The 24708-nt window shown below is 37.1% G+C and overlaps 1 protein-coding gene across 2 annotated transcripts in view; it reads right to left on the bottom strand.

The window, feature by feature from the left end:
* LOC136872601 (C-Maf-inducing protein) overlaps positions 1 to 24708 on the bottom strand; it is a 558641-nt gene that overhangs the window by 16636 nt on the left and 517297 nt on the right. For both annotated transcript variants that reach the window (XM_067146405.2, XM_067146404.2), the window contains 4 exons: positions 18494 to 18682; positions 15558 to 15650; positions 10963 to 11119; positions 4076 to 4330 (listed from right to left, as the gene is read on the bottom strand). In XM_067146405.2, coding sequence (XP_067002506.2) covers positions 4076 to 4330; positions 10963 to 11119; positions 15558 to 15650; positions 18494 to 18682 — 694 coding nt within the window. The remainder of the gene's footprint in view (positions 1 to 4075; positions 4331 to 10962; positions 11120 to 15557; positions 15651 to 18493; positions 18683 to 24708) is intronic.

Raw genomic sequence — 24708 nt, forward strand, 5'->3', positions numbered from 1 at the left:
AAGGGGCAAGAAGAAACAATGGGGAAAGAAGAACAAGAAAAGGAGATATTGATGTTAGAAATAGAGGAAGCCATACAAAAGATGAAGAGCGGTAAAGCATAAGGGCTGGATGAGGTAACTACGGAAATGATAAAAGCAGCAGGACCAATAGGGCTACAGTGGCTGTATAGATTATTTAGAATAATGTGGAGGAAGAAAGAGATCCCAGAAGAGTGGGGAAAGAGTTTAATTATCCTGATATTTAAAAAAGGAATGCAATAACTACAGAGGGATCACCCTTATTGCCCATGTAGCTAAGATATTTGATAGAGAATTGGAAGGAAGACTGAGGAGGAAGCTAGAAGGAGAAATGGAAGAAGAGCAATATGGTTTTAGGAAAGACAGATCAACGTTTGACGTGATCTTTACATTAAGACATACTATGGAGAAAAGATGGGAGTTTGGAAAAGACATAGTGATGACATTTATTGACATTGAGAAGGCTTATGACAGTGTGCCCAGACATTTGGTATGGGATACATTAAGGAAAAAACAAGTCAACAGAGTGGAAGTGCAAATGATAAAAGCTATGTACAAAAAATTGTGTGAGTAGTGTGAAGACTAGTATAGGAAAAACAAAATGGTTTAAAGATGAAACTGATCTCCAACAAGGAAGTATACTACCTCCAAAGTCATGGATGAAATTTATAAGAACATTAAACAGAGACTGGGAAGACAGGCAACAAAAGCCATGTTGTTTGAAGATGATATAGTGATAGGGGGTGAGGATGAAACGGAAGTGTAAAAACAAGTAGATGTATGGAGTCAAGAGATAGAAAAATTTGGGATGAAAGTAAGCAGAGAAAAGTAAAACAATAGTGATGACAAGGGGAGGGAAGAGAAGGAAGAGGAAAGATAAAACTGAATGGTAAAATTCTGGAAGTGGTTAAAAGTTTCAAGTACTTGGGAAGTGTGATCACAGAAGATGGAAAGATTACCGAGGAAATTGGAAAAAGAATACAACAAGCAAACAGCTTCTACCAGAGTGTAAAGGATATTTTGTGGAACCAAGATGTACCAAAGAAATGTAAGAAAGTATTAGATTCAACCTATTATGAATCCATACTAACCTATGCAGCTGGATCATGGACTACAACAAAACAAGAGGAGAGTAGAATACAGGCAGCGGAGATGAAATACCTAAGAGGTATTAAGGGCAAGACCAGAAAGGATAGAATTACAAATGAAGAGAGAAGGAAAAGGACAGGAATCTTGAAACTTCAAGACATGATGGAAACAACAAAGCTAAAGTGGTATGGGCATATGATGAGAATGGGAGAAGAGAGAGTGCCAAAAAAAAAAGCTTTTTTCAGATAAGTTAACAGGAAAGAGACTACAAGGAAGACCCCAAAAGAGGTGGACAGATTCAGTGTGGGAGTGCATAGAAAAGAGGGGAGGAAAACCAGAAGATGTACTTCAAAAAGGAGAAGAGAGGTGAAGAGGCAGGCAGCGATGGAGGTCCTTGATTCACAACCCAATCCGGGAAGCTGGGAACGGGAAATAATGATGATGATGATGATCTTAATAACTTATAAAGGACTAAGTGAAACACAAATTATAGAAGATATAAATTGTGACTGAACAACTCTGGGCTTTATCTTGAAAAATGATCATAAATGTGACTAAAACAAAATACTTAATCTTTCATAAAACAGCCCATAAGATCACAGCGGCTACCACTGTTACCCTAAAGAACCAACTAATAGAGGGAGTCAACTCAGCTATGTAACTTGGTATAGTATTAGACTCAACACTTTTCTGGAAAAGCCATATTGATTATGTAATCAGCAAGATTACTCCTTTGATTGGAATAATGCACAGATTAAGATACAGTAATTTCTCTCATCAACAATTGAAGTGTATATATTATGCAATGATCCAACCACATCTAACATACATAAGCTTCATTTGGGGAAGATGTAGGAAAGATTATGTTAGTAATTTGGAAATCCTACAAAAAAGAGCCATCAAAATCATGTATGGATTCCCTTTCCTCAAACCGTCACATGAAGTTTTTTCAGAGTCAAATGTTCTGCCATTCCATAAACAAATTGCATTTTCATCATCAGTCTCTATGTATAAGCAAGACCACTCTGCTGTTAACTTCACCCATTTTAGTGAAATTCATCGATATGAAACTAGAGGATCATTAAGGATATATCCCTCTCACTCCAAATCAGTAAAGAATGGAGTGAAAGGCATAGAATCATCAATGTTTATGGAATATAATGTATTGCCTCCTGTTATAAAGAACTCTAAATCGGTTAAACGTTTTAAGAAAAACCTAAAGGAATATTACTCTTATACAGATATTTTAATATAACCTCTATATAACTTACTTTAATGAATACATTAATATATTGTCCATATTTAATATCTTAAAGCCATGCAATTTCTGAATATACTTATAAAAAACTATGATACTAACATGGTAAAAAATAACAACTATCCAAAAATGTACTTGTCACTTTACTGAAAAAGCTGTAGTACATGAAATGTAATTATTGTGTCGCCTTAACAAAAGTATGTACTGTACTGTCCCTATCACGAGCCAGAGGCTCGCGGGACCATTTGTCACCAGTAAATAAATAAATGTATAGTGTGAGTAGGTCTCCAAAACCCTAATTTTTCTCAATTGATAGTTACATATCGGTGTAATGCTAGCATTTCCACCCTTTTTAACTACAAGTTGAACACTATACAGACCAATATCAATATAATGCTTTTTGACCCTGCAGAAGCAGATGTAAATTTTGCAAACTTTTGTTGACAAATTATTTTCCTTAGAGCATGGATATGCATAGAGATTGAATCAAGGTGCAGCAAAGCTAATGCAGTGAGCTCGAAGTTGCAATCAACAGTATTCTGTAAGAAGGAAATCAGCTCCCAGACAAAATTATTTTTACAACAGTCTGTTTTCAGACCAACTTTGCTTTATGGAAGTGAAAGCAGGGTGGATATTGAATATCTTATTCATAATTTAGAAGTAACAGATATGAAAGTAGCAAGAATGATCGCTGGTCCAACCAGGTGGCAACGATGGCAGGAGGGTGGAATGAGGAGGTAAAGACTAAGTAAGGAATGAACTCTATTGATGAAGCTGTATGCATAAACCAGCTTCAATGGTGGGGTCATGTGAGGTGAATGGAGGAGGATAGGTTACCTAGGAGAATAATGGACTCGGTCATCAATGGTAAGAGAAGTAGTGGAACACCAAGTTTCTAATGATTGGAAGATAAGAGATATGGAACTAAATGAGACCACAGACCTAATTACAGATAGAGGATTGTGGTGATATTTAGTAAATACACAGAGGCTTGCAGACTGAACACTAAAAGGTATAACAGTGTATAATGGAGATGTATGTTTGAAATACCATAACATGAAATGAATGTGACACTGATTCTTCCAAATAAGGATCGGTTTAGTATTCGTGTCTACAAACTGTAGGAGTAATGAGAAGTGAAAGTTCTGTAATAAATAATAATGTTACTTTGCTTTACGTCCCACTAACTAATTTTATGGTTTTCGAAGACTCCAAGGTGCTGGAATTCAGTCCTGCAAGAGTACTTTTATGTGCCGGTAAATCTACTGGTATGAGGCTGATGGATTTGAGCACCTTCAAATACCACTGGATTGGGCCAGGATCAAACCTGCCAAGTTGGGGTCAGAAGGCCAGCGCCTCAACCATCTGAGACACTTAGCCCACCAGTAAAAGTTCTGTTTTGAAGGAAAAATCAAATGTAAGACTACTCGGGTAAGTGAAACATCCTTTATAATCTATATAATTGAAATGAGTAAGGCACACAAATCAGTTTTTTTTTAATGTCATAACTGAATGCATTATATTCTTGCAGGAAGATCATTGTAGTCAAAACCACATTTGCTTCTGTATTGCACCACATTCATTGTTAAATAGACAAAAGGACCTAACACAAAGAGAATGGCTTTTTTACTACTAATTCTAGAGTGCAGACATCAAAATTTTCAGCATACACTTCAGCTTGCTGTGAATTGTATGATTCTGAAGTCTTACCAGTTCCTTTAGGTGCATCTGTCTCCGACATAAGGCAGCGTACTGCTCTTGCCCTGAGTCCGTACTCTGAAGAGTGGTCACCACCTGCATCTTTTGGTCTTCCTGCGTCAGCAGTTCCCACTCCAACATCAAACATAAGGCCTCCTGAGCTACATCACTGTCTCGCAGCGCTAACAGTAGACACGCTCCCAAATGCTTCACCAGCTGAACGAGGAAGCGCTTCCGGCGACAGCAGCAATGTAACAGGGTTTTTAACTGAGGGAAGATTAGAAAAATATGATATTGGAAACTAAGTCGGCTAGAAATACTGTCACATTTACATGTTTCGTTTGTTTTTTGACAAAACTAATTTATAAATATATAAATTTATGAACTACCTGAAAAAGGAAACATGTGATAACAGAATTATACCTGGAAAAGAAATAAAAATAAAGAAATAAATAAGAAATAAATTCTTTCATTATTGAAAGAACATAATCAGATTCTATAAATACACACACTAAAATATTTAAATAATGCTATTTGCTTTACGTCCCACTAACTACTTTTTACGGTTTTCGGAGACACCGAGGTGCCAGAATTTAGTCCCGCAGGAGTTCTTTTACGTGTCAGTAAATCTACCGACATGAGGCTGACGTATTAGAGCACCTTCAAATACCACCAGACTGAGCCAGGATCGAACCTGCCATGTTGGGGTCAGAAGGCCAGCGCCTTAACCGTCTGAGCCACTCAGCCCGGCACTAAAATATTTAGAAATGTATAAAAATTTATGTTGATTTAAATCATTAAATATTTGAAATTTGGAACTTATTTTAATTAAGTCCTCACTGTCCCTTCGAAGAGACTGACAAAAGTGATCCTATGTGGTCATAAAATTCAAAAAAAGAAGAATCTTGAGTAGTGTTTTCATATAGGAGAAACTATTGCAGTCTAATGACTTTAAAGCCAACAGTGCCATAAAAAAGAATAGCAAGGAAAATGATTTGTTATTCATCATCATCATCATCATCATCATCATCATCATCATCATCATCATCAATTCTCCTTGTCCAGCTTAAGCCAGGTCGGTATATTTATGGGATCTTTCCATCTTCCTCTATCTAACCAGCATTGTTCCTCCTCAACTTAACTTATTCACACAGATTCACACGAGATGCTGTCAGTTGGTACAATTAATTTTATTCACAAATTAACACACACAACCTTAATCACAGTATCAAAACACTTCACATCAAGTATATCAACAAGCCGCCATTATTAAGACAATTGACAACTGACGCCGAATACCAGAGAGGTTACGCTTTGAAACACACTTGAAAACAGATGACTACCAATCAATTCAACATGGAGACTGCCTTAACTCGGCATGTCGGCCACGTGCTACTAAACAACTGCCAAACCACAACTTCAGTAACTCAACAGTAACTGACTTCACCGTCAAGATCGTCTCGTGATATAATTATATCTGGCCAGATTTCCAGAAAGATATGTTACAAAATAAACTACCTTCCTGAATATTCCAGAGCGTCCAATACATAGATTACGATGTATAGAATATTCTCAAATGTTCTAGTGCCTTATTACCATTCTGGAAGTTACAGTGTGTTTTGCAATTATGGATTACAGTTTATATATACAGGTAAGAATAAATTATAATATTATTTCCCAGGTATTTAGATTAACTGATATAAATGTCTATATAGAGTGCCTCTTTCCTGACATAACCTCAAAAACAGCACGATCATATTGTCCGTACATATAACTTAACTACGTAAATAATACTAACTGGATGTAACACTTCCCAGCTATGCATACAATAATAATAATCATAAAATAATAATAATCATGATCATAAAATAATAATAATCACGATCATAAAATAATAATAATAATAACCATAATAATTTGAGCTCAATATCTGCATTAGTTACCCATGGGCGAGAGAACATTGTTTTCAAGTTATACCTGTTATCGCACTCCCCTATAACTTGAAACAATTTCCACTTTGTCACACTCTCTTGGTCCACACCATTTAATCACACACAGACTACCTCATTCACACAGCCCTCCTGTTGGCACTGTCGAAGTCCACAGTTCACAGCCTGGCGGTTCCATCGTGGACCACCACCTTCCTATGGTGGGTCCACTGGGTCCGGTCGACGGTGTCTTCGTTCCTGGTGATGGTGATCCACAGGTCCTCGCGTGGCATTCAAAGCTCCGCTGGCTTTTCCCTTGTTCGTACCTTGGTGTTCTGTCAGGTGGCACCCTCGTCTGGTAGTTGTCGGTTCAGACCCCATTGGTTCTCCATCTTGTAGAAGGGGTCCTACTGGCTGTGTCATTGCCATCGCTGCCTCCATCTCTTGGGACATCATCTGGGCCTCCCCATAGTTCTGGTCTACGCTGAATATCCTCCCTGAGCCGTTCATGGTGCCATGGAGCTAACTGCAGCTGTCGAGCAGCTCGCTCTTTGTGTCATGCTGGTACGGCCTATTCGCCATCATGTCGTCTGGTTGTTCGGTCTCGGTGTTGAACACCCGTCGCACTCCATCGGCGCGCTGCGCCCTCTCCCACAGCCAGACTCGGCAGTCGGCTCCCAGCTGGTGGACACTGCCATGCCCGCCGAATTCTCCCACAACTTCCTCGCAGGTCGAACATGGACTGTGGGCTGCATCATGCTTCTATATCCTGCTCACAAAGTCCAGCGATCAGGTATTCGGTTCCCTCTTCTTACGTCAATCCAGTCTTGAACTGGGCCCTGATTTTCTCCTTGAGTTTTACCAACTAGGCCCCGATAATCTTCTCGAGTTTTCCCAACTAGGCCCCGATGTTCTCCTCGAGTTTTCCAAACTGGGCCTTGATGTTCTCCACGAGTTTTCCAAACTGGATCTCAATGTTCTCCTGGATGTTTTTAGCCAAGCAAATTAACTGTTTAAACATCACTACCATCTTCTGGTCGTTCTTCATTTCCGATTCCAATAGATCCTAAGAATCCTGTCACGGTCGCCAGTTAGTGTATCCACACAGATGCACACAAGATGCTGTCAGTTGATACCATGAATTTTATTCACAAATATACAAAAATTAACACACACATAACCTTAATCACAGTACCACAAAACAAAAACACTTCACTTGTAGAATATCGACAAAGCTGCCATCTTTAAACAGTTGACAACTGACACTGAATACCACCAAGGTTACACTTGGAAACACAGTTGAAGACAGATGACTACCAATCAATTCAACATGGAGACTGCCTTAACTCAGAATGTCAGCCACGTGCTACTAAACAATAACTTCCAAACCACAACTTCAGTAACTCAACAGTAACTGACTTCACCGTCAAGATCGTCTCATTATATAATTATATCTGGCCACATTTCCAGAAAGATACGTTACAAAAGAAACTACCTTTTTGAATATTCCAGAGTGTTCAATACATAGATTACGATGTATAGAATATTCTCAAACGTTCTAGTGCCTTATTACCATTCTGGAAGTTACAGTGTGTTTCACAATTACGGATTACAATTTAAATATACAGGTAAGAATAAATTATAATATTAATTTACAGGTATTTACATTAACTGATATAAATGTCTATATTGAGTGCCTCTTTCCTGACACAACCTCAAAAACAGCGCGATCACATCGTCCGTACATATAACTTAACTACGTAAATAATACTAATACTAACTGGACGTAACACTTCCCAGCTATGCACACAATAATAATAATAATAATAATCACGATCCTAAAATAATAATAATAATAATAATAATAATAATAATAATAATAATAATAATAATAATAATAATAATAATAATAATAATAATAACCATATTAATTCAAGCTCGATATCTGCATTAGTTACCCATGGGTGAGAGAACATTGTTTTCAAGTTATATCTGTTATCGCACTTGCGTCAAACTGTGTTCCAATCCAGATTTCTTGTAATTATCCTATTTTTGATCATTTTCAACCACCTTAGTCTAGGTCTCCCTCTTCCTCTTATCTTGGTCTCCACTTCAGCATCCTCCATCTAAGTTTATCCCTCCCTATTCTATCGTAAAGCTTTTCCACTCAGATTTCCTTCCCGACATCTTCATTTGTTACTCTGTCCTTCCTTGTTTTTCCCATCGTACTTCTTAAAAATTTCATTTCACTGGCCTGGATTTTATTCTCCTGTCTTTTAGTCAGTATCCAGGTCTCCACTGCATACGTCAGTACCGGGCAGTAGTGCATCTTACACATCACATCCTTAGACTTCATTGGTACCTGCTTCCTCCAACCAGATTTCTCACACTCTGTAGAATGCATTTCCCTGTTGAATACGTATACCAATCTCTGTGTTCTGCCCTGCATCCTCCATCAGTTCATTTCCAAAGTATTTGAAGCTTCACAAAATTTCTGAGGATTCATCTCAGTATTTTTATAATTAATTCCCTTTCTCCTCTAGTCAACATCGTTGTCTTACTCTTTTTGAGACTGACTTTCATTCCATAATTTTCAATGATTTACCTCAACATGTCCAGTTGCCTTTGTACTTCCACTGAAGATGGGATCCAGTGTTGATCTTGTGTTATTGTTTTTCCTTTCTTTTTTCCCCCTTTTAACCTGTTTTGTGTAGACTCTTTTTTTCTCTTCTGTTTTTTAAGTGCCCGTTTCTAAACGTGTTTCAATCATACGTCAAGTTTAAGAAAGTATTTCTTAAAAACACATTATCTGATCAAATCCAAATATTAATAAATGACAATAATGTTATTTGATTTACGTCCTACTAATGACTTTGATGGTTTTTGGAGACGCCAAGGTGCCAGGATTCAGTCCCGTAGGAGTTCTTTTATGTGCTAGTATATCTACCAAGATGAAGCTGACGTATTTGAGCACCTTCAAATATCACCGGACTGAGCCAAAATCAAAACTGCCAAGTTAGGGTCAGGAGGCCAGCACCTCAATTGTCTGAGTCACTCAGCCCAGCAAATCCAAATATGAACACAATATATGTTTTATATATTGTTTATAAATTTCAGAAGTTTATGTTCCCAAGAAAAAAGCTGTTATCAGTTTTGTAAGACAACTTTTTCTCGGCTCGGGTTGGTTGGAAAATTGAGTTGTTGGTTGCATTGTAATCTTTATGTATCCACTGGTTATGCTGTATGACTGTATAGTACATAAATGAATTCAATTGAATTCCTTTGTATCAGTTTGTTTTTTTATTGGATAGAATGATATGCTGGGTGGCCAGTACAAGGAAAGACGTGAGACATTGCTGCGGTTGATGCGCTACCTCATTTGTATACACATTGGTAGAAGTACGTTATTTTGCAACCGTTTTATACAACGGTTGTCTGCGCACAACGGTTTCGGTGACAACCATTGTCTAAAAACTGTTTTGTTCAGCACTAGACAGAACACCCTTGCTTCTCATGGCGTTGCAGGATGAAAGGCTTGTTCCTTATCTCACTGGATTGTCTTCAGACTCTGATGCTCCTATTGTACGGATTTAAGCTTATATTGACCTTGTCAGAAAAGAGTGCACGTTTCCACTTTTCCTGATGCCATGGGCTACGAATTGTTGCTTACCTCACTCAAGCACGAACTGCACAGTGTTCTGTGATGCAGCCGATTTTGCCCTATCTGGTCTGACACATTCATTCCGGTGGCCCTCCGAAGGTCCTGATGGAACAAGGTGGCAGTACCAATGGGCCTATGACATGATAAAAGCAACAAATAGCAATCCTCCCTGCAAGTTTTTCTTGTTTGGGGATAGAGTCTGTTGTCAGTCATTAACCATTTGTCTCTCCCTGAACTCTTTACAAACTCTGGAGACATCACTGTGACTCTCCAATATAAGTGGCGACATCCACCTTGCAGCAGTGTCACAGTATGGGTGCAGTCAGTAGCAGAAGTGGGTACTCTTGCAATGTTTACCTCACTCCTACACGTGCTGTCTACTCACCACCAACCTTACTAGTGATGTTTTTAAACTGACCGACATGACAAATACATTCGGACAAATACTGAACCTGATCTGCGTTAGCATCGCTATTTGTCTCAGACATTGGCCTATAGTGCATACTGTAAACATATCTGAGGTCCCGTGACATACAGTATATCACCGAGCTCGATAGCTGCAGTCGCTTAAGTGCGGCCAGTATCGAGTAATCGGGAGATAGTGGGTTCGAGCCCCACTGTCGGCAGCCTTGAAGATGGTTTTCCGTGGTTTCCCATTTTCACACCAGGCAAATGCTGGGGCTGTACCTTAATTAAGGCCACAACCACTTTCTTCCAACTCTAACCTTTTCCTATCCCATCGTCGCCATAAGACACATATCTATTTCGGTGCGATGTAAAGCAAATACCAAAAAAAAAAAAAAATTGCATACAGTATACCATGTGCAATTGTAATATGCCAAACTTTTTTCTAGCATTGTAATATACTGTATTTTCAATTCTCAGCTTTTTACTTGAAGCCAGACTTCTATTGCCAAAATTCTGGGGGATGTTACACATTATTTGTTCCTAAGAAATAATTTTAGAAATGTAATTCTGATCTTGATAATGAGATTAATAAGGGTGAAAAATCTCATTTAAGGGAAAAGAAGTTTTTCAGTTTCTTTGCAACCTGCCACATAGTTTGAGTACTTGTTTCAGCTTCTGGTAGATTGCAAAGAAACTACTGGGAAATTTATTGGAAAATTAAAATTCACTTTCAAATAATGAGCAGTTTTCATGGCATGTAAAATTTTTAAGGAAGAAATGTACAGTGTTTGAGTATTGGGGAGATAATAGAGGTGGAACTTAAATCTTGTTCACTAAATATATTTCTGAACCTTTTTAACAACAGACAAAGAGGCAAGCTATATAAAGTAGGCAATACACACCATGGTATCCCACAACAGGCCCTCATCAACACAAGCCAGACTGGAGGGACAGTATATTTGGAACCAGCCCTCTTTCCCTTCACGAATGCCTAATACCAACTGATGAACCTCACAGCGAGGGTCAGTTCCAATATGCTCTATCACTGGCATCAAGTTCCTGTAATTAAAGTACAAGATTTTAATTTTTTTCTGCATATCTTTACATCTTTATGGAAGACAGGAAGCTAGGAAGAAGAATAGAAACATACACAAAGATAAACACAAAGACAGATCAGTATGGGTAAGGGTGGTTTGGAGGAAGAGCAGGAAGGAGTGTCTAGAACAAACACGAATACACAAAAGGAAGAAAGTTTTCTCATGTTATCAGATGTGAACTACCCTCTCTGAGGAACTTCAAGTATAACAATCCTAGCTACAAAGTGAAGAGCTTCCAGTCTAAAATAAGACAAAGTTAATTCTTGTATATCAATTATGTTTGACTACATGTAGAAATACTAGTCATATTAGTGAATTCTCAGAGTTCAGTCCTTCAAAAATGAACCAATGAAGCATAAGAGATACATGTAACTGCTGTTCACTTGTTTGTGTTTCTTTAGCTCAGATGTTTCACACACTGACATTCTTAACATTATGCTACCTCAGTATTTAAATGGAAGCTAATAAGTTCACTGCTGATAATTATCAACCTTAAACTTAGTCATTTGAAGTGCTGAAAGAAATAAAGGCAATGGATACCATAAGTTCTTATAAAATCACAAACCCTATATAAAAATGGCCTAGCACTTCCTATGGACATTCAAGGACAGAGAAATGTATGGAAAAATATACACTGCCCTCCAAAAACAAGTGTACCACTTCATAGTTTTAAAAAATCTCAGTTTAAGGTAGAAAAAAACTGTTTTCATTTTAAAAATATCATTACAGAATAAAAATAAAAGAATTTTTCCATACCAAATCCAAAGACAATAATGCTCAATACATTTTGATTTAGGAAGATACGGTTTCTTAAATAAAAGAAGCAGAATCTGACAGACTTACTGATTATCAAAATTATCAATTTAAATGATGTAAGTTTGAGGAAATGTTCTGGAAACCTGTTGATGTTAATTGTGTGATCAACAGGATATATTGCCACCCCTGGCTGCAATGACCACCATGAATCTTCTGGTCGTGCTTCTGATCAAGTCCTGGATGACCCTTTGTGGTACGTTCTCCCATTCTTCTTGCACTGAATGTGATGACCAATCATGTTCCACACATGCTCCACAGGGTTGAGCTCTGGACTCCTCGCTGGCCAATCCAGAGTGGGATTGTAGACCTCCCGAAGAAACTCTGTGACACTGAGTGGCATGGGGTTTTCGTTGAAAGCGAATACAAATAGGTTATGTGATTAATAAGATTCTCCTCAACATACCTGTGTGCCATGAGGTTTCCCTTCTCAGTGAGTACAAGATCGGTACAGTTATCTGAAGTTCCACCACCCCATACCATCACGGAACCTCTTCCAAACAGTGTAATCTCAGCAAAGGTAGAGGGGGCAAAGCATTCTCCTGCCCTTCTCCACACCCTAGCTCTTCCATCAGGTGGCCTCAGGTTGAATCAGGACTTTTCACTGAAGGGTACTTGTCCCCACTGATCCCCAGTCCAGTGTTCATGCACCTGCGTGAAAAGAAGACAATCTCTCCGGTGTTGTGGCAGAAGTGCTGGTCTTCTGGCCGGTTTTCTAGAGGCTAAATTTGCCTCGTGGAGCTTTTCCCTGACTGTGTTCTCACTTACAGACATGTTGTGGACCTGCATCAGACTACTCCGAGCGTCTCATCCGCTGTAAGAATGTCAGTTCCTCAACATTTGTAGCTTCAAAAAGCAATCTTGCAAGGCAGAAGTGAACCTAGGACAGTCTGAACTAGGTTTTCTGTGGTAAGTATGATGATTTTGAAAATGTTTCACAGCCTGGTGAGTGCTTTTAGGAGACTTATGCAAAACCTTTGCTACACAGTGGTAGCTACGGCCATCATTTACCACTGTCACTGCCTTCCACCAAGTTCACGGGACTTAGAGGCACGGGGATAAGTTGTTTATGGCTCATAAACCCCTCAGGTAATGATCAGATACAGGTCAATCAGCGTCAAAGGCACAAGAGCGACTACATTGCTAAAATAATGGTTTTCATAATTGGCACAAAATTAATAAGAAATGTGAGGGAGCACTCGCCATTGGCTGAGTGGGTTACAATATTGCATTAAAAAGTCTTCTGTTGTTATTCATTGTTGCTTCTCCTTCAGTAATGTTCATAGAACACTAGCCAATCAATAAATATTAGAAAAAGTATGGTAATTATATTCAGTATAGAATTTGACTGAGCTTTCTACCAAAATATCAAGTGTTATGCTTTTTTTGGAAGTCAGTGTATATATAAACATATGTAAGTAGTCTAAGCTAATAACTATTTGTCAATTTTTTGGTAGCTGGTCTTCTTTGATTTCTTGCATGCCTTAAATGATATATTCATGATTTACAAAGAAAGAGAGGGTGCTGGAACATCCTTTAGGTACATTTATGTTCATTAAAACAGATATTGACTATTTGGATCTTATACAGCTAAACCTTGTTAACTTGATGAGTTGTGAGTGAAATAAGATTCAGTTAAGTCTGAGAGAGAGAGTTAAGTACACTTCAAAAACTGAAGAAGAAAAATACAAAATATTGATTAATTTCTTGAACACATAACAAAATTATCCTTCAAAATGTTAAAAATGTATTCCCATAAGCTTTTAAATATTAAAAAAAAAGAGAAAAAGAAAGATGTACCTGAGCATTATGTTAAGGTAATCCAAGATATGTACAGGGAAAGTACAACAAATGTTAAATGTGCATCAGGAGTCACAGAAGCTTTTTCAGTTTGCCAGGGGTCAGCACTAAGCCCTTTACTATTCAATATTGTAATGGATGTGCTAACAGAGACAGTAAAGAAAGAAAAACCATGGATGATTATGTATGCTGATGATGTGATATTATGCACAGAACTGTGGAAGTGTTGCTGGAGAACTGGAGAAAAACTCCGGAGGACAGCGGTATGAGGGTGAATTAAAGTAAAACAGAAGTGCGAGCCATTAACAATCTATATCTTTACAAGGAGCGACCATACCAGCTGTGAAAATTCTTAAATACCTTGGCTCTACCATGAATGACAAAGGTGATCTTGGAAGTGAAATCTCAAGCAGAATCAAGTCTGGGTGGAATACTTGTAGAGGGGTTTCCAGCGTGTTGTGTGACAAGAGGATTCCAGCCAAATTGAAAGTGAAAATACACAAAGTATTGTGACACCAGTACTCCTATATGGAGCAGAAATGTGGCTTGTTCCTAGAAGGCTACTGCAAAAGATATGTGTTGCAGGGATGAAGATGCTCAGATATTTGTGTGGACTGACAAGGAGAGATAGAGTAAGGAATAAGACAATTAAAGAAACATTAGGGAAGCAAGATTGAGGTGGTTTGGCCATATTAAGAAGAGGGCAAAGATTATGTAGGAAGGAAGGTTATGGAGATGGCTGTACCTGGTAGGAGGAGAAAGGAAAGACTGAAGAAAGATGGTTCAACTGTATACAGAAGGATATGACAGAGCTGAACCTACATGAAAACCTGCTCACAGACAGGCACAATTCGAGAAAGTTAATTCGCACTAGGGACCCAACTTAATGTGGAAATAATAAAGAAGAGATGAACATATTTGGTATCTATAATCTTGACCATAATGGCCACCAATGGTCCGTATTGACTTAAATCACTGTTATTAGTTATTTAAAGGTCCGCCTTGTCAACACAATTCAAAGTCTGTTTCAATTTTATCATGAAGAACAATGAGACCCATGAAGGGCGTTTGGTTTATGAAGGTCACACAGATGCCACACCACAATAATATCTGATAATTGTTAATCAGCCTAATATTAATACCATAAATGAACTCTCACCTGAATTTTTACAGGACAAGACTGGACATAACATGAATGATATTCATGTTTGAACTTTTAATGTTTATTGTATTGTTTTTAACTAGTTTTATGTTAGGGCATAATATTTTAAGGTCTATTACATGCATGTGATTTTAATCTGTAAGCTGAAGAAGAGAATATTAATGGATTCTTGAACATGTACCTACTTTTATATATTAATGTAATTGTTGCATTAGTAAATATACTACTTTGAAATGTATTGAGAAGGCAGACCTTTAAATAACTAATAGCAGTGATGAAAATATTTAGCAAACACAAAATAACCAATTAGCTTTCATACATAGCCAATTAATAACCCAAAATATTATAACTGAAAATAAAAGGCACATCTGGGAGAGAAAAAGTGCACTGTGCGTGCAAGCAATTCAGTTCTTATAAATACATGACTATGAAAACAACAGTTTTATCTGGAAGATAATGGAGTTGCTTCAGAATCTATTCTACTTCATAGCAAGCGAATTTTTCCTCCACTACTGCACAAATTGGAGTTACAACAGTGTACTCCACTTTGAAAATATTTGCTTTTATCTCTAGATCTTGTAACAGCAATTGCTATCGTATGCACCAAATGTCAATGTTTACCTACCGAACAAAAGGCTCATAAGCTAGTGCTTCATCTGGAAATGGAATTGGCTGCAGGAGCTGAGCCAGACCGGGTCTCCAGTCATCGTACTTGGAGCTGAAATCCAGATATTACTATTTAGTATGACAAGATCGAGAGAAGAAGAAATCACAAAAAAATATAGTTTAATAAATTACAGAAAAATTTACTGTTGTGATGCAATAAAAAAATCCTAAAATTTCCTTTTTGAAGCTATGACTAAAATAAATTTAATATCATTCCTAACTGTTGTACCTGTTCTTGATGGGAACATCAAATCAAAATACTTTATTTGCAAATGAGGTCTCTACCATGTTGGCAAATGATACACAAAAATACATTGTTCTCAACAACTAAATTTTAAGTTTAAAAAATGAAGATATTTTTTCTAAAATACAGTATTATACCATTTACATTAACAATTTTCCTATTAAATACACAGCTCATCCTTAATAAATTTATATTATTTAGAAAATTCTACTCATAATATCTTCTGTACTTAATCAACTCACTTCAAAAAATGCTATACAATTGCTATAAGATTTAAGTGTACATTGCTTTTCTTTTTTTTTTTTTTTTTTTTTTTTTTTTTTTTAAATCCATTTTGGTACCTAACGTGCATAATGACCTGCTGTGTCCTAACCAGATCCCCTTTTGCAACTGCTTTTCAAAGTTCCTGAAGGGCCTTCACAGCTACCGGTAGCAGTCCCAGGGCCCTCAAAGTCCCCACTGTAGTTCACTCCTACAGGCAGTCCCATACTTCAGCTGCCCAGTCTCCATAGACAAAGGGATGGAATTTTATTCACAAAAACTCTTTATTACAATAACCTAAACAGGTTGAATGCCCTCTAACATTTCTTTTCTCTGTTGCTGTTTATTCTTTCCTTGAATATCTGTACAGATTTTGGAATAGGATCAAACACTTCCCCAGGTAAACTGTTCCACTCCTTCACGCCCTTCCCAATGAAATTTACCACAGTCATTTTTGCTAAAATCCCATCTAATTTTATACTTGTGATCACTACACATGTGCATGACTGTCTGACAGGAAGGCATGTTTGTCAATCCCCAACTCCTCCCTCTTCTTCTCAACGAGTCCTGTCCAGTGATAACACACATCCTTTCATCATTTGCTGCAAGGGAAGAAATGTTCAGGAGACAGAAGATTTGGGAAAATAACTTTTGCCTAGGATGAATTTGTAAGGATATTGGTGTGTTATTTATTGATGAAAATGTATGGCTAAGAGACAGAGATATTGGCAGAAATACTCCGCCTTTTGATGGAAGGGGTAGTGTATAGTTTGGAAACTTACTGAATATAGTTTCTGGTGCTCTTTTAGCAAGATTCTGAGAAAGGACTAGTGCTGTTGTATGCAGTTCAGGCACTCGGACCTTCTGCATTTCACAGACAAAGGGTTAACAATCCCAGTTTTGAAGTAATTTCAAAACCAACATTAGGAATTGAAATATATTCTATACGAGGTGAAATTCACTAATTATTTTATTATAGTCTGAAAATTAAACGAGCTGACTCAATTTTTAATTTTTAAAATAATTACCTAGATATGTACTAAAATGTTATATTTTTCATATAATATGTTAAATCAACAACCAATAAATTGCAGAACATAGATAGAAGAATCGTCAGGACAATCATCAATAAGAAACACCAAGTTGAAGGCCAATGGAGTTTATTACCTAATGAAGTGGTATATCATGAAAGCAAATCAATAATAGATATAATGCGGAAAAGGAGAATTGCCTCTTTTGTCATATATATTCAGACAGCCAGAAATCCGACTAGTGAAGCAGTTATTTACTTACTTCTGGAAAAATAAAACAAAGAACACTTGGTTCACAGAGATCATGAATGATTTAGAAGAATTAAATTTATCAATGTTTCAAATTCAAGTCACAGAAGAGGAGAGGATTCTAAAGAATAAATACTTACAATTTAAACCTCTTAACATTACTTTCAAACAAAGGGCAACCAGATCCGAAAGGATGAAGAAGTTTTGGGAGCAGAAGAAGAAACTGAAAAGCTGACTATTTAATACTATTAGACCTCAATGTGTATGACTGATTAAAGTGCTCCGATGGGGGCATGAAACTATGTATAATAATTTAAAAAAAGAATGAATGTTAAATATGTAATATTACTAAGCATATGTAAAATGAAACGCAGGTATAACCATATCAGAACCACAATTCGCTGACATTTTCATGTTCAGTTGTCTGCAAGATCTGTAACTTTTATTTACAATCTTGTTTATGTGATTACTCCAATGAAAATTCCTTATAGTAACACCTGAATACTTACAGTAATCCCTGAGAGGTTCTTTCACCCTGTCAACACAGTTATTAATACCAAGAAGACCTTCCCTCTCATTGAAACTTTTTATTTCTTTTGCTAGTGGCTTTACATTGCACCGACACAGAAAGGTCTTATGGCAACGATGGGATAGGAAAGGCCTAGGAGTTGGAAGGAAGCGGCCGTGGCCTTAATTAAGGTACAGCCCAGCATTTGCCTGGTGTGAAAATGGGAAACCATGGAAAATCATCTTCAAGGGTGCCGACAGTGGAATTTGAACCCACTATCTCCCGGATGCAAGCTCACAGCCGCACACCTCTAACCGCACGGCCAACTTGCCCGGTCTCGCTGAAACTTACAACCTGAGTTTTCATTCTGTTTACTAACATATCATTGTCTGCTGCCCATCTCACAACATTGTCGAGGTTTTTTTTCACTTGCTTACAATCCTGTAACTTATTTATTACTCTATACAGTAGAACATAACCTACAAACAGCCTTATCTGTGATTCCAGTTCTTTACTGTTATATTTTATGTACTTAAGAAAACATATGAAGCATTTGCATTATTCTACCTAAAATAAGTCTAGTAAACTGCATTGTAACTTACATGGTGAGCAGGACAGTTAGGTAACACTGGAGTTGTCGTTCAGTCTGTTCTCCCACGGAACTGTCTAGTTCATTACGAGCTTCTAACGAGCGGCGATCCTCGAAACTGGAGAACACAGCAGCGAGACACACGGCTACCAGATTGGGCATCACACGGGGATGAGGACAGGTGCTGCTTGGTCCGTGTACACTGCAAGATGAAGATGAAGTCTTTACAGGCGAGTATTCAAAGAGCAAGGTGATTTAAGATTGGACAGCTTTACACTACATTGTGATTCATTGAGAGAATTGTAACAAATCTGAATGTTGTCCAATTAATTTGACTCCTGTTGTTGAATTTACAAATTTAAATATCTATGGAATAAGCAGGGAATTAAATTTGGACACCAAAACATTGTCTAGAGGCAGGTACATGTTTTTAAGTGTAGAATAGCATCAGTTGTTTATTTTACTGATGAATCTTCAGATTTGTATGCAAAGTAAAATATGTCACACAAAGGAAGCTCTGTTCATTCAGAATTTAATGTACGACCTTGCAACAAAATAAGTGTCATTTAAAATACATTCATTTATGTTTAACATTTCTACAAAGAAGAAAATGAGGAAATTCACTTTTGTAAAAGGATATTATAGCTAGGTGACTAAAACAAATAGAGTATAATGACCAATGTTTGGATTCAATCATAACAATGCTTTGTACAAATCCCTGTACCACCAAGAGTTGATGTAAACAACATGATTTGTACAACTTCATACATTCAGTCTCCAATTTCATCTCTGGTGATAAGGTACACCACTCTACTGGCTGGAATGACCTTAAATCAAATATTCTGTTGTTCATTAAAAACCACTTCTAGCTTTCATGTATGTTATTCATTATGTATTTTTCATTGAAAAGAAATACAGATATCCTTTTGTGCATGTTGCCACTTACTACCCACAAAGCTATAACATGATGACATACAATATTAAGTTGCTAATTTCTCTCACTCTCCAACCTGGCACTACCACTATTAGAGAAAAGAAAAATTATGAACATTAACAACAGTACACAATGGTGACACAATCACACAAGGTTGGAATAAGCTGTAAGAATCCTACTTGATATACTGGAATTATTGCTGAGTAGGGCTGTTCCCACACAACAGGGTAAATATAATTGAATCCAAAGGAAATAAAGCCCCTGGTACTACTGTATAGCTAGGACCATACAGTAAGGGCTGGCCCGTTTCCTTTTTGCGGGTGCTGCCACCTTGTAGCTGCTGGTTGGAGGCTGTGACATCACTAGCCAGACAAGTTATGCGTTCCTGCAGCTGGTAGCTAGCTGCAAATTCTTTTCTTTTCTCTTCTCTTTTCTTTTCTTTTCTTTTCTTTTCTTTTCTTTTCTTTTCTTTTCTTTTCTTTTCTTTTCTTCTCTTCTCTTTTCTTCTCTTTTCTTCTCTACTCTTCTCTTCTCTTCTCTTCTCTTCTCTTCATCACCAGTTGTGCATGAACACTGTACCTTTAAGTGCTGACGTTTTGTACCCATGGTTCACTATGGAATTATCAGAAAGACTGTCTGTGGTTTTCCCAACTGAAGTCAACATAGGTCATTACAATAATGTCAGTAAGTATGTTGCGGTTAAAAGCAATGTTATATGAAATACTTGATCAAATGAAAAAATGCACAATTTTCTTATTTTTAACCTACAGTACTATGCTGCCGATCTAACGGTCCCGAGTTCTAGAGCTGAAATGACCAGGCTGCAGACAACAACAAGCACTCCTCCTCCATTATTCCGTTAAATGTGCACACTGCTCGTTCCAATCAGTTCCTCAGAGTAGGGATTGAATAGTTGGAATGCTATAATGAACCAGTGTGTTACATACCAGTAGTATCAGAAAATTTATGAACCAGAGGAATGGCATGCTGGAAGAGAGATATCTAACTCCCCAGCTACTTCCTGCCAATATTCAGGCAGGCTGTTATACTCGGTACGCAGCAGTAGCCAGTTATATCGGAGATGAGTGGCAGCAGAAGACACAAAGCACATCACAACAAACAATGGTCAATGTAATGTTATTGTTGATGAGCTTTCTATATTGTAGGCCTTCACATTTAGTTTTCTTCCGACTCTGTGATATTAGGGCATCTTATGTAAAGTGGGTCGTCCTTTCTTTCATGACTCCATCTTGTCTTATTCAAGAAATGGTTCATTCATTGTTTTTTCCCATTTTTATAATCATCTTCACAATTTTCCTTGTTGATATGGACTCATGACCATGCGTTTTTAAACCTTAAGACAATCATGACAAAAACCATCGCCAGTTAACACGACTGAACAATACTTCCATGTAAGCAATGCTCAGTGTTGATATGGACTAAGCAACAAAATTCTAAATTAATGTAAATTCATGAATTGAGTCATATGCGCGAACAAATGTCTATGTTACATTCCCTATATATTTACAAAAACGGCAATAAAAATTATTGTTGACCGCGGGGCATGGCTACGCGAGAGAATGTAACATAGACTTTTGTTCCATAAACCAGCAGGTTAGAAGTGCATGTGCTCACTCATTCGCACATCTATATATATAAAGTAGCTTGTCCTGACTGACTGACTGACTGATTCATCATCGCCGAGCCAAAACTACTGGACATAAAGAAATGAAATTTTGGGCATAGATTCATATTAAGATGTAGGTGCTCGCTAAGAGAGGATTTTGGGATATTCCGTCGCTAAGGGGGTGAAAAGGGGGGTGAAATTTTAAAATGAGTGTGTCTATATCTCAAAACTTTAAAAGTTTACAGATGTGAAAATTGGTATTTAGAATCTTCTTTAAAAATAAGGAAACACGTATTTTTTTGTTTTCAGACAATCCCAATAGGAGGGGTGAAAAAGGGTGAAAAAGGGGTTGAATGCCTTTAATCCAGATACGCTACTTCTATCTCAGAAACTGAAGATATTACAGACCTCAAAATTGGTACTTTTGATCGCTGTGAAAAATAAAGAAACACATATTTTTTTGTTTTTGGAAAATCCACTTAATGCGAGGGTGAAAGGGGGGGTGAATTTTTAAAATGAGTGCATCTATATCTCAAAAGTTTTTAAGTTTAGAGATGTATAAATTAGTATTTATAATCTTCATTAAAAATAAAGGAACACGTATTTTTTGTTTTCGGAAAATCCCAATAAGATGGGTGAAAGGGGGTGAAAAATGTGTTGAATGCCTTTAAAGAGAATACATATATCTCAGAAACTGAAGATATTACAGACCTCAAAATTGGTACTTTTGATCGCTTTCAAAAATAAAGAAACACATATTTTTTTGTTTTTGGAAAATCCAATTAATGCGAGGGTGAAAAGGGGTGTGAATTTTTAAAATGAGTGCATCTATATCTCAAAAGTTTTAAAGTTTAGAGATGTAAAAATTGGTATTTAGAATCTTCATTAAACATAAAGGAGCACGTATTTTTTTGTTTTCGGAAAATCCCTATAGGAGGGGTGAAAAGGGGTGAAAAATGGGTTGAATGCCTTTAAAGAAAATACTTATATCTTAGAAACTGAATATATTACAGACCTGAAAATTGGTATTTGGGATTGACTTTAAAAATAAAGAAACAGGTATTTTTCGTTTTGGGAAAATCCTAATAATGGGGGGTGAAAAGGGGGATGGAATTTTTAAAATAAGTGTATCTATATCTCAAAACTTTTAAAGTTTATAGATGTAAAATTTGGTATTTAGAAATCTCCTTTAAAAATAAAGAAACACGTATTTCTTTGTTTTCTCTAAATCCCAATAGGAGGGGTGTAAAAGGGTGAATAATGGGTTGAATGCCTTTAATGAGGATACATATATCCCAGAAACTGAAGATATTGCAGAACTGAAAATTTGTAAATGGGATCTCCTTTAAAAATATAGAAACACGTATATTTTTGCTTTTGGAAAATTCAATTAATGGCGGTTAAACAGGAGTGGCAAATTGGGGTGAATTTTTTGAAAGACTATATCTACAGAATATCTGAGAAGCGTAAAATGTTACAGACGTAAATAGTCAGTATTTGGAATCTCCTGTAAGTGTAAAGAAACATAGGTGATTTGTCTTTGGAAACTCCACTTAAGGGGAACTAAAATGGGGTGAAATTTTAAAATGAGAATTTCTACAGTATATCTCAAAAAACTTAACATGTACAGAAGTGAAAAATGGTCATTTTTTTATCCTATTAAAAATAAAGAAAAGTGTATTTTTAGTTTTCGGAAATACAACTTGGGTAGTGGGGGGTGGGGGGTGGGGGTAAAAGTGACTGAAAATGGTGTTGAATTATTTTAATTAGGCTACTGATATCTCAAAAATGAAGATGTTACACACGTAAATTTTATTTTTGGAATCTGCTTTAAAAGTAAACAAACACATATTCTCGGAAAATCCTATGAAGGGGATTTGGAGTGTTAAAGGATAGAAAAAATTAATTGACTTAATTGTATGAGAATACATACATCTAATAAAAACTAAAGTTGTTACAGACGTGAAAATTGGTATTTTGATCTCCTTTAAAAACAAAGAAAAGCGCGTTTTGGGGGGAAACAATCTTGGGGGGGGGGGGGGGGTCGGGAGTGAAACGGAGTTGAATTCCTTTCATGAGGACACATAAATCAAAAACTGAAGAGGTTAGAGTGGTGATTATTGGTATTTAGAAGATCCTTTACTATTAAAGGAACAAATATTTTTTGCTTTAATATCACTTTGTGATGGGGGGGGGGGGAAATTGTGGAAGGAAGTTAGAAACGTGAATTATTTTTAAGGGGATACTTATATCTCAAAACTGAAGGTAATAAACGTGAACATTGGTATTTGGAATCTCCTTTAAACATAAAGAAACACGTCTTCTTTTAATTTTTTGGAGGGTGGGGGTAAATAAACTTAACGGCGGTGGGGTGTAAAAGGAGGTGAGACCAATTGATTTTACTGTTCGTAATGTACTTATAAGGAGCCTCCGTTGCTCAGTCGGCAGCGCGCCGGCTTCTCACAGCTGGGTTCCGTGTTTCAAATCCCGGTCACTCCATGTGACATTCGTGCTGGACAAAATGGAGGCGGGACAGGTTTTTCTCCGGATACTCCGGCTTTCCCTGTCATCATTCATTCCAGCAACACTGTCCAAAATTTCATTTCATTTGTCACTCATCGATCATTGCCGCAGAGGGGAGCTTCGGCAGCCGGCACAATTCCTATTGTCGCCGCTAGATGGGGCTTTATTCATTCCATCCCTGATCCTGTCGAATGATAGGAAACAGGCTGTTGACTTGCGATGTACTTATTCTGATCATAAACCGATCATTTTTAATCTTTCCTGGGTTCTTTTTCAACAGCCATATTTTCCTTCGGAGAACGTTCTTAGATTAGAGTAGATTCTCCTGGCATATAAATAAAAATTTAAACACATTTGAAATAAACGATAGGAATGAGATTGGCCGTCAAATTGTTCACCTCTATAATAAGGTCAATAATACACGGAGGTAAGTCATTCGTATCGCCAGAAATTCCGCACACTTGCCTACGCGCAACAATGGTGCTGGTCACATTGTTAGCAATGACAATGGCAGCAGATGTATTTTACCGCCAAGTAGCGGTCTTGCATATTGCTGTGGGGTCCAGAACATATATAATAATAATAATAATAATAATAATAATAATAATAATAATAATAATAATAATAATAATAATAATAATAATAATAATAATAATAACAATAATAATATCCTGGACCGTCGTCAACATGTGCGGACCGTGCTGGAAACGGGTCCTGGACGGGTAATTACTACGATTGCAGTCCGGCCGCCGGTTTAGTACCGCCAAGGCACCTAAGAAGACACCACGCCGGATCTCCTCAAGGATTTGATCCACATTAAAAATGCTTATAGGAAAGCATGGCTAAGATTTAGGAACCCAACTGACCGGGTGGAATACCTGGACCTAGCCCGGGAAATACGAAATCGATTGCTGGAAAGAAAGATTGAAAAAATGGGAGGAACGTTGCCGTAATCTCTCAGTAAACGAGTCAGATCACGAATATCGGCGGGTTGTATATAAAACGATAAGCATTCAATTATAAATTTCAGTATATTACCGTTGCGAAGCACGGGTATCTTGCTAGTAATGGATATATAAAGAGGAGAATAGTGTTATTTTAAAGTTTTAGTCTAATTATAATGATTTGGTGCATACAAATACTG

The sequence above is a fragment of the Anabrus simplex genome, chromosome 4, assembly GCF_040414725.1.
Source record: "Anabrus simplex isolate iqAnaSimp1 chromosome 4, ASM4041472v1, whole genome shotgun sequence".
Classification (NCBI taxonomy): domain Eukaryota; kingdom Metazoa; phylum Arthropoda; class Insecta; order Orthoptera; family Tettigoniidae; genus Anabrus; species Anabrus simplex.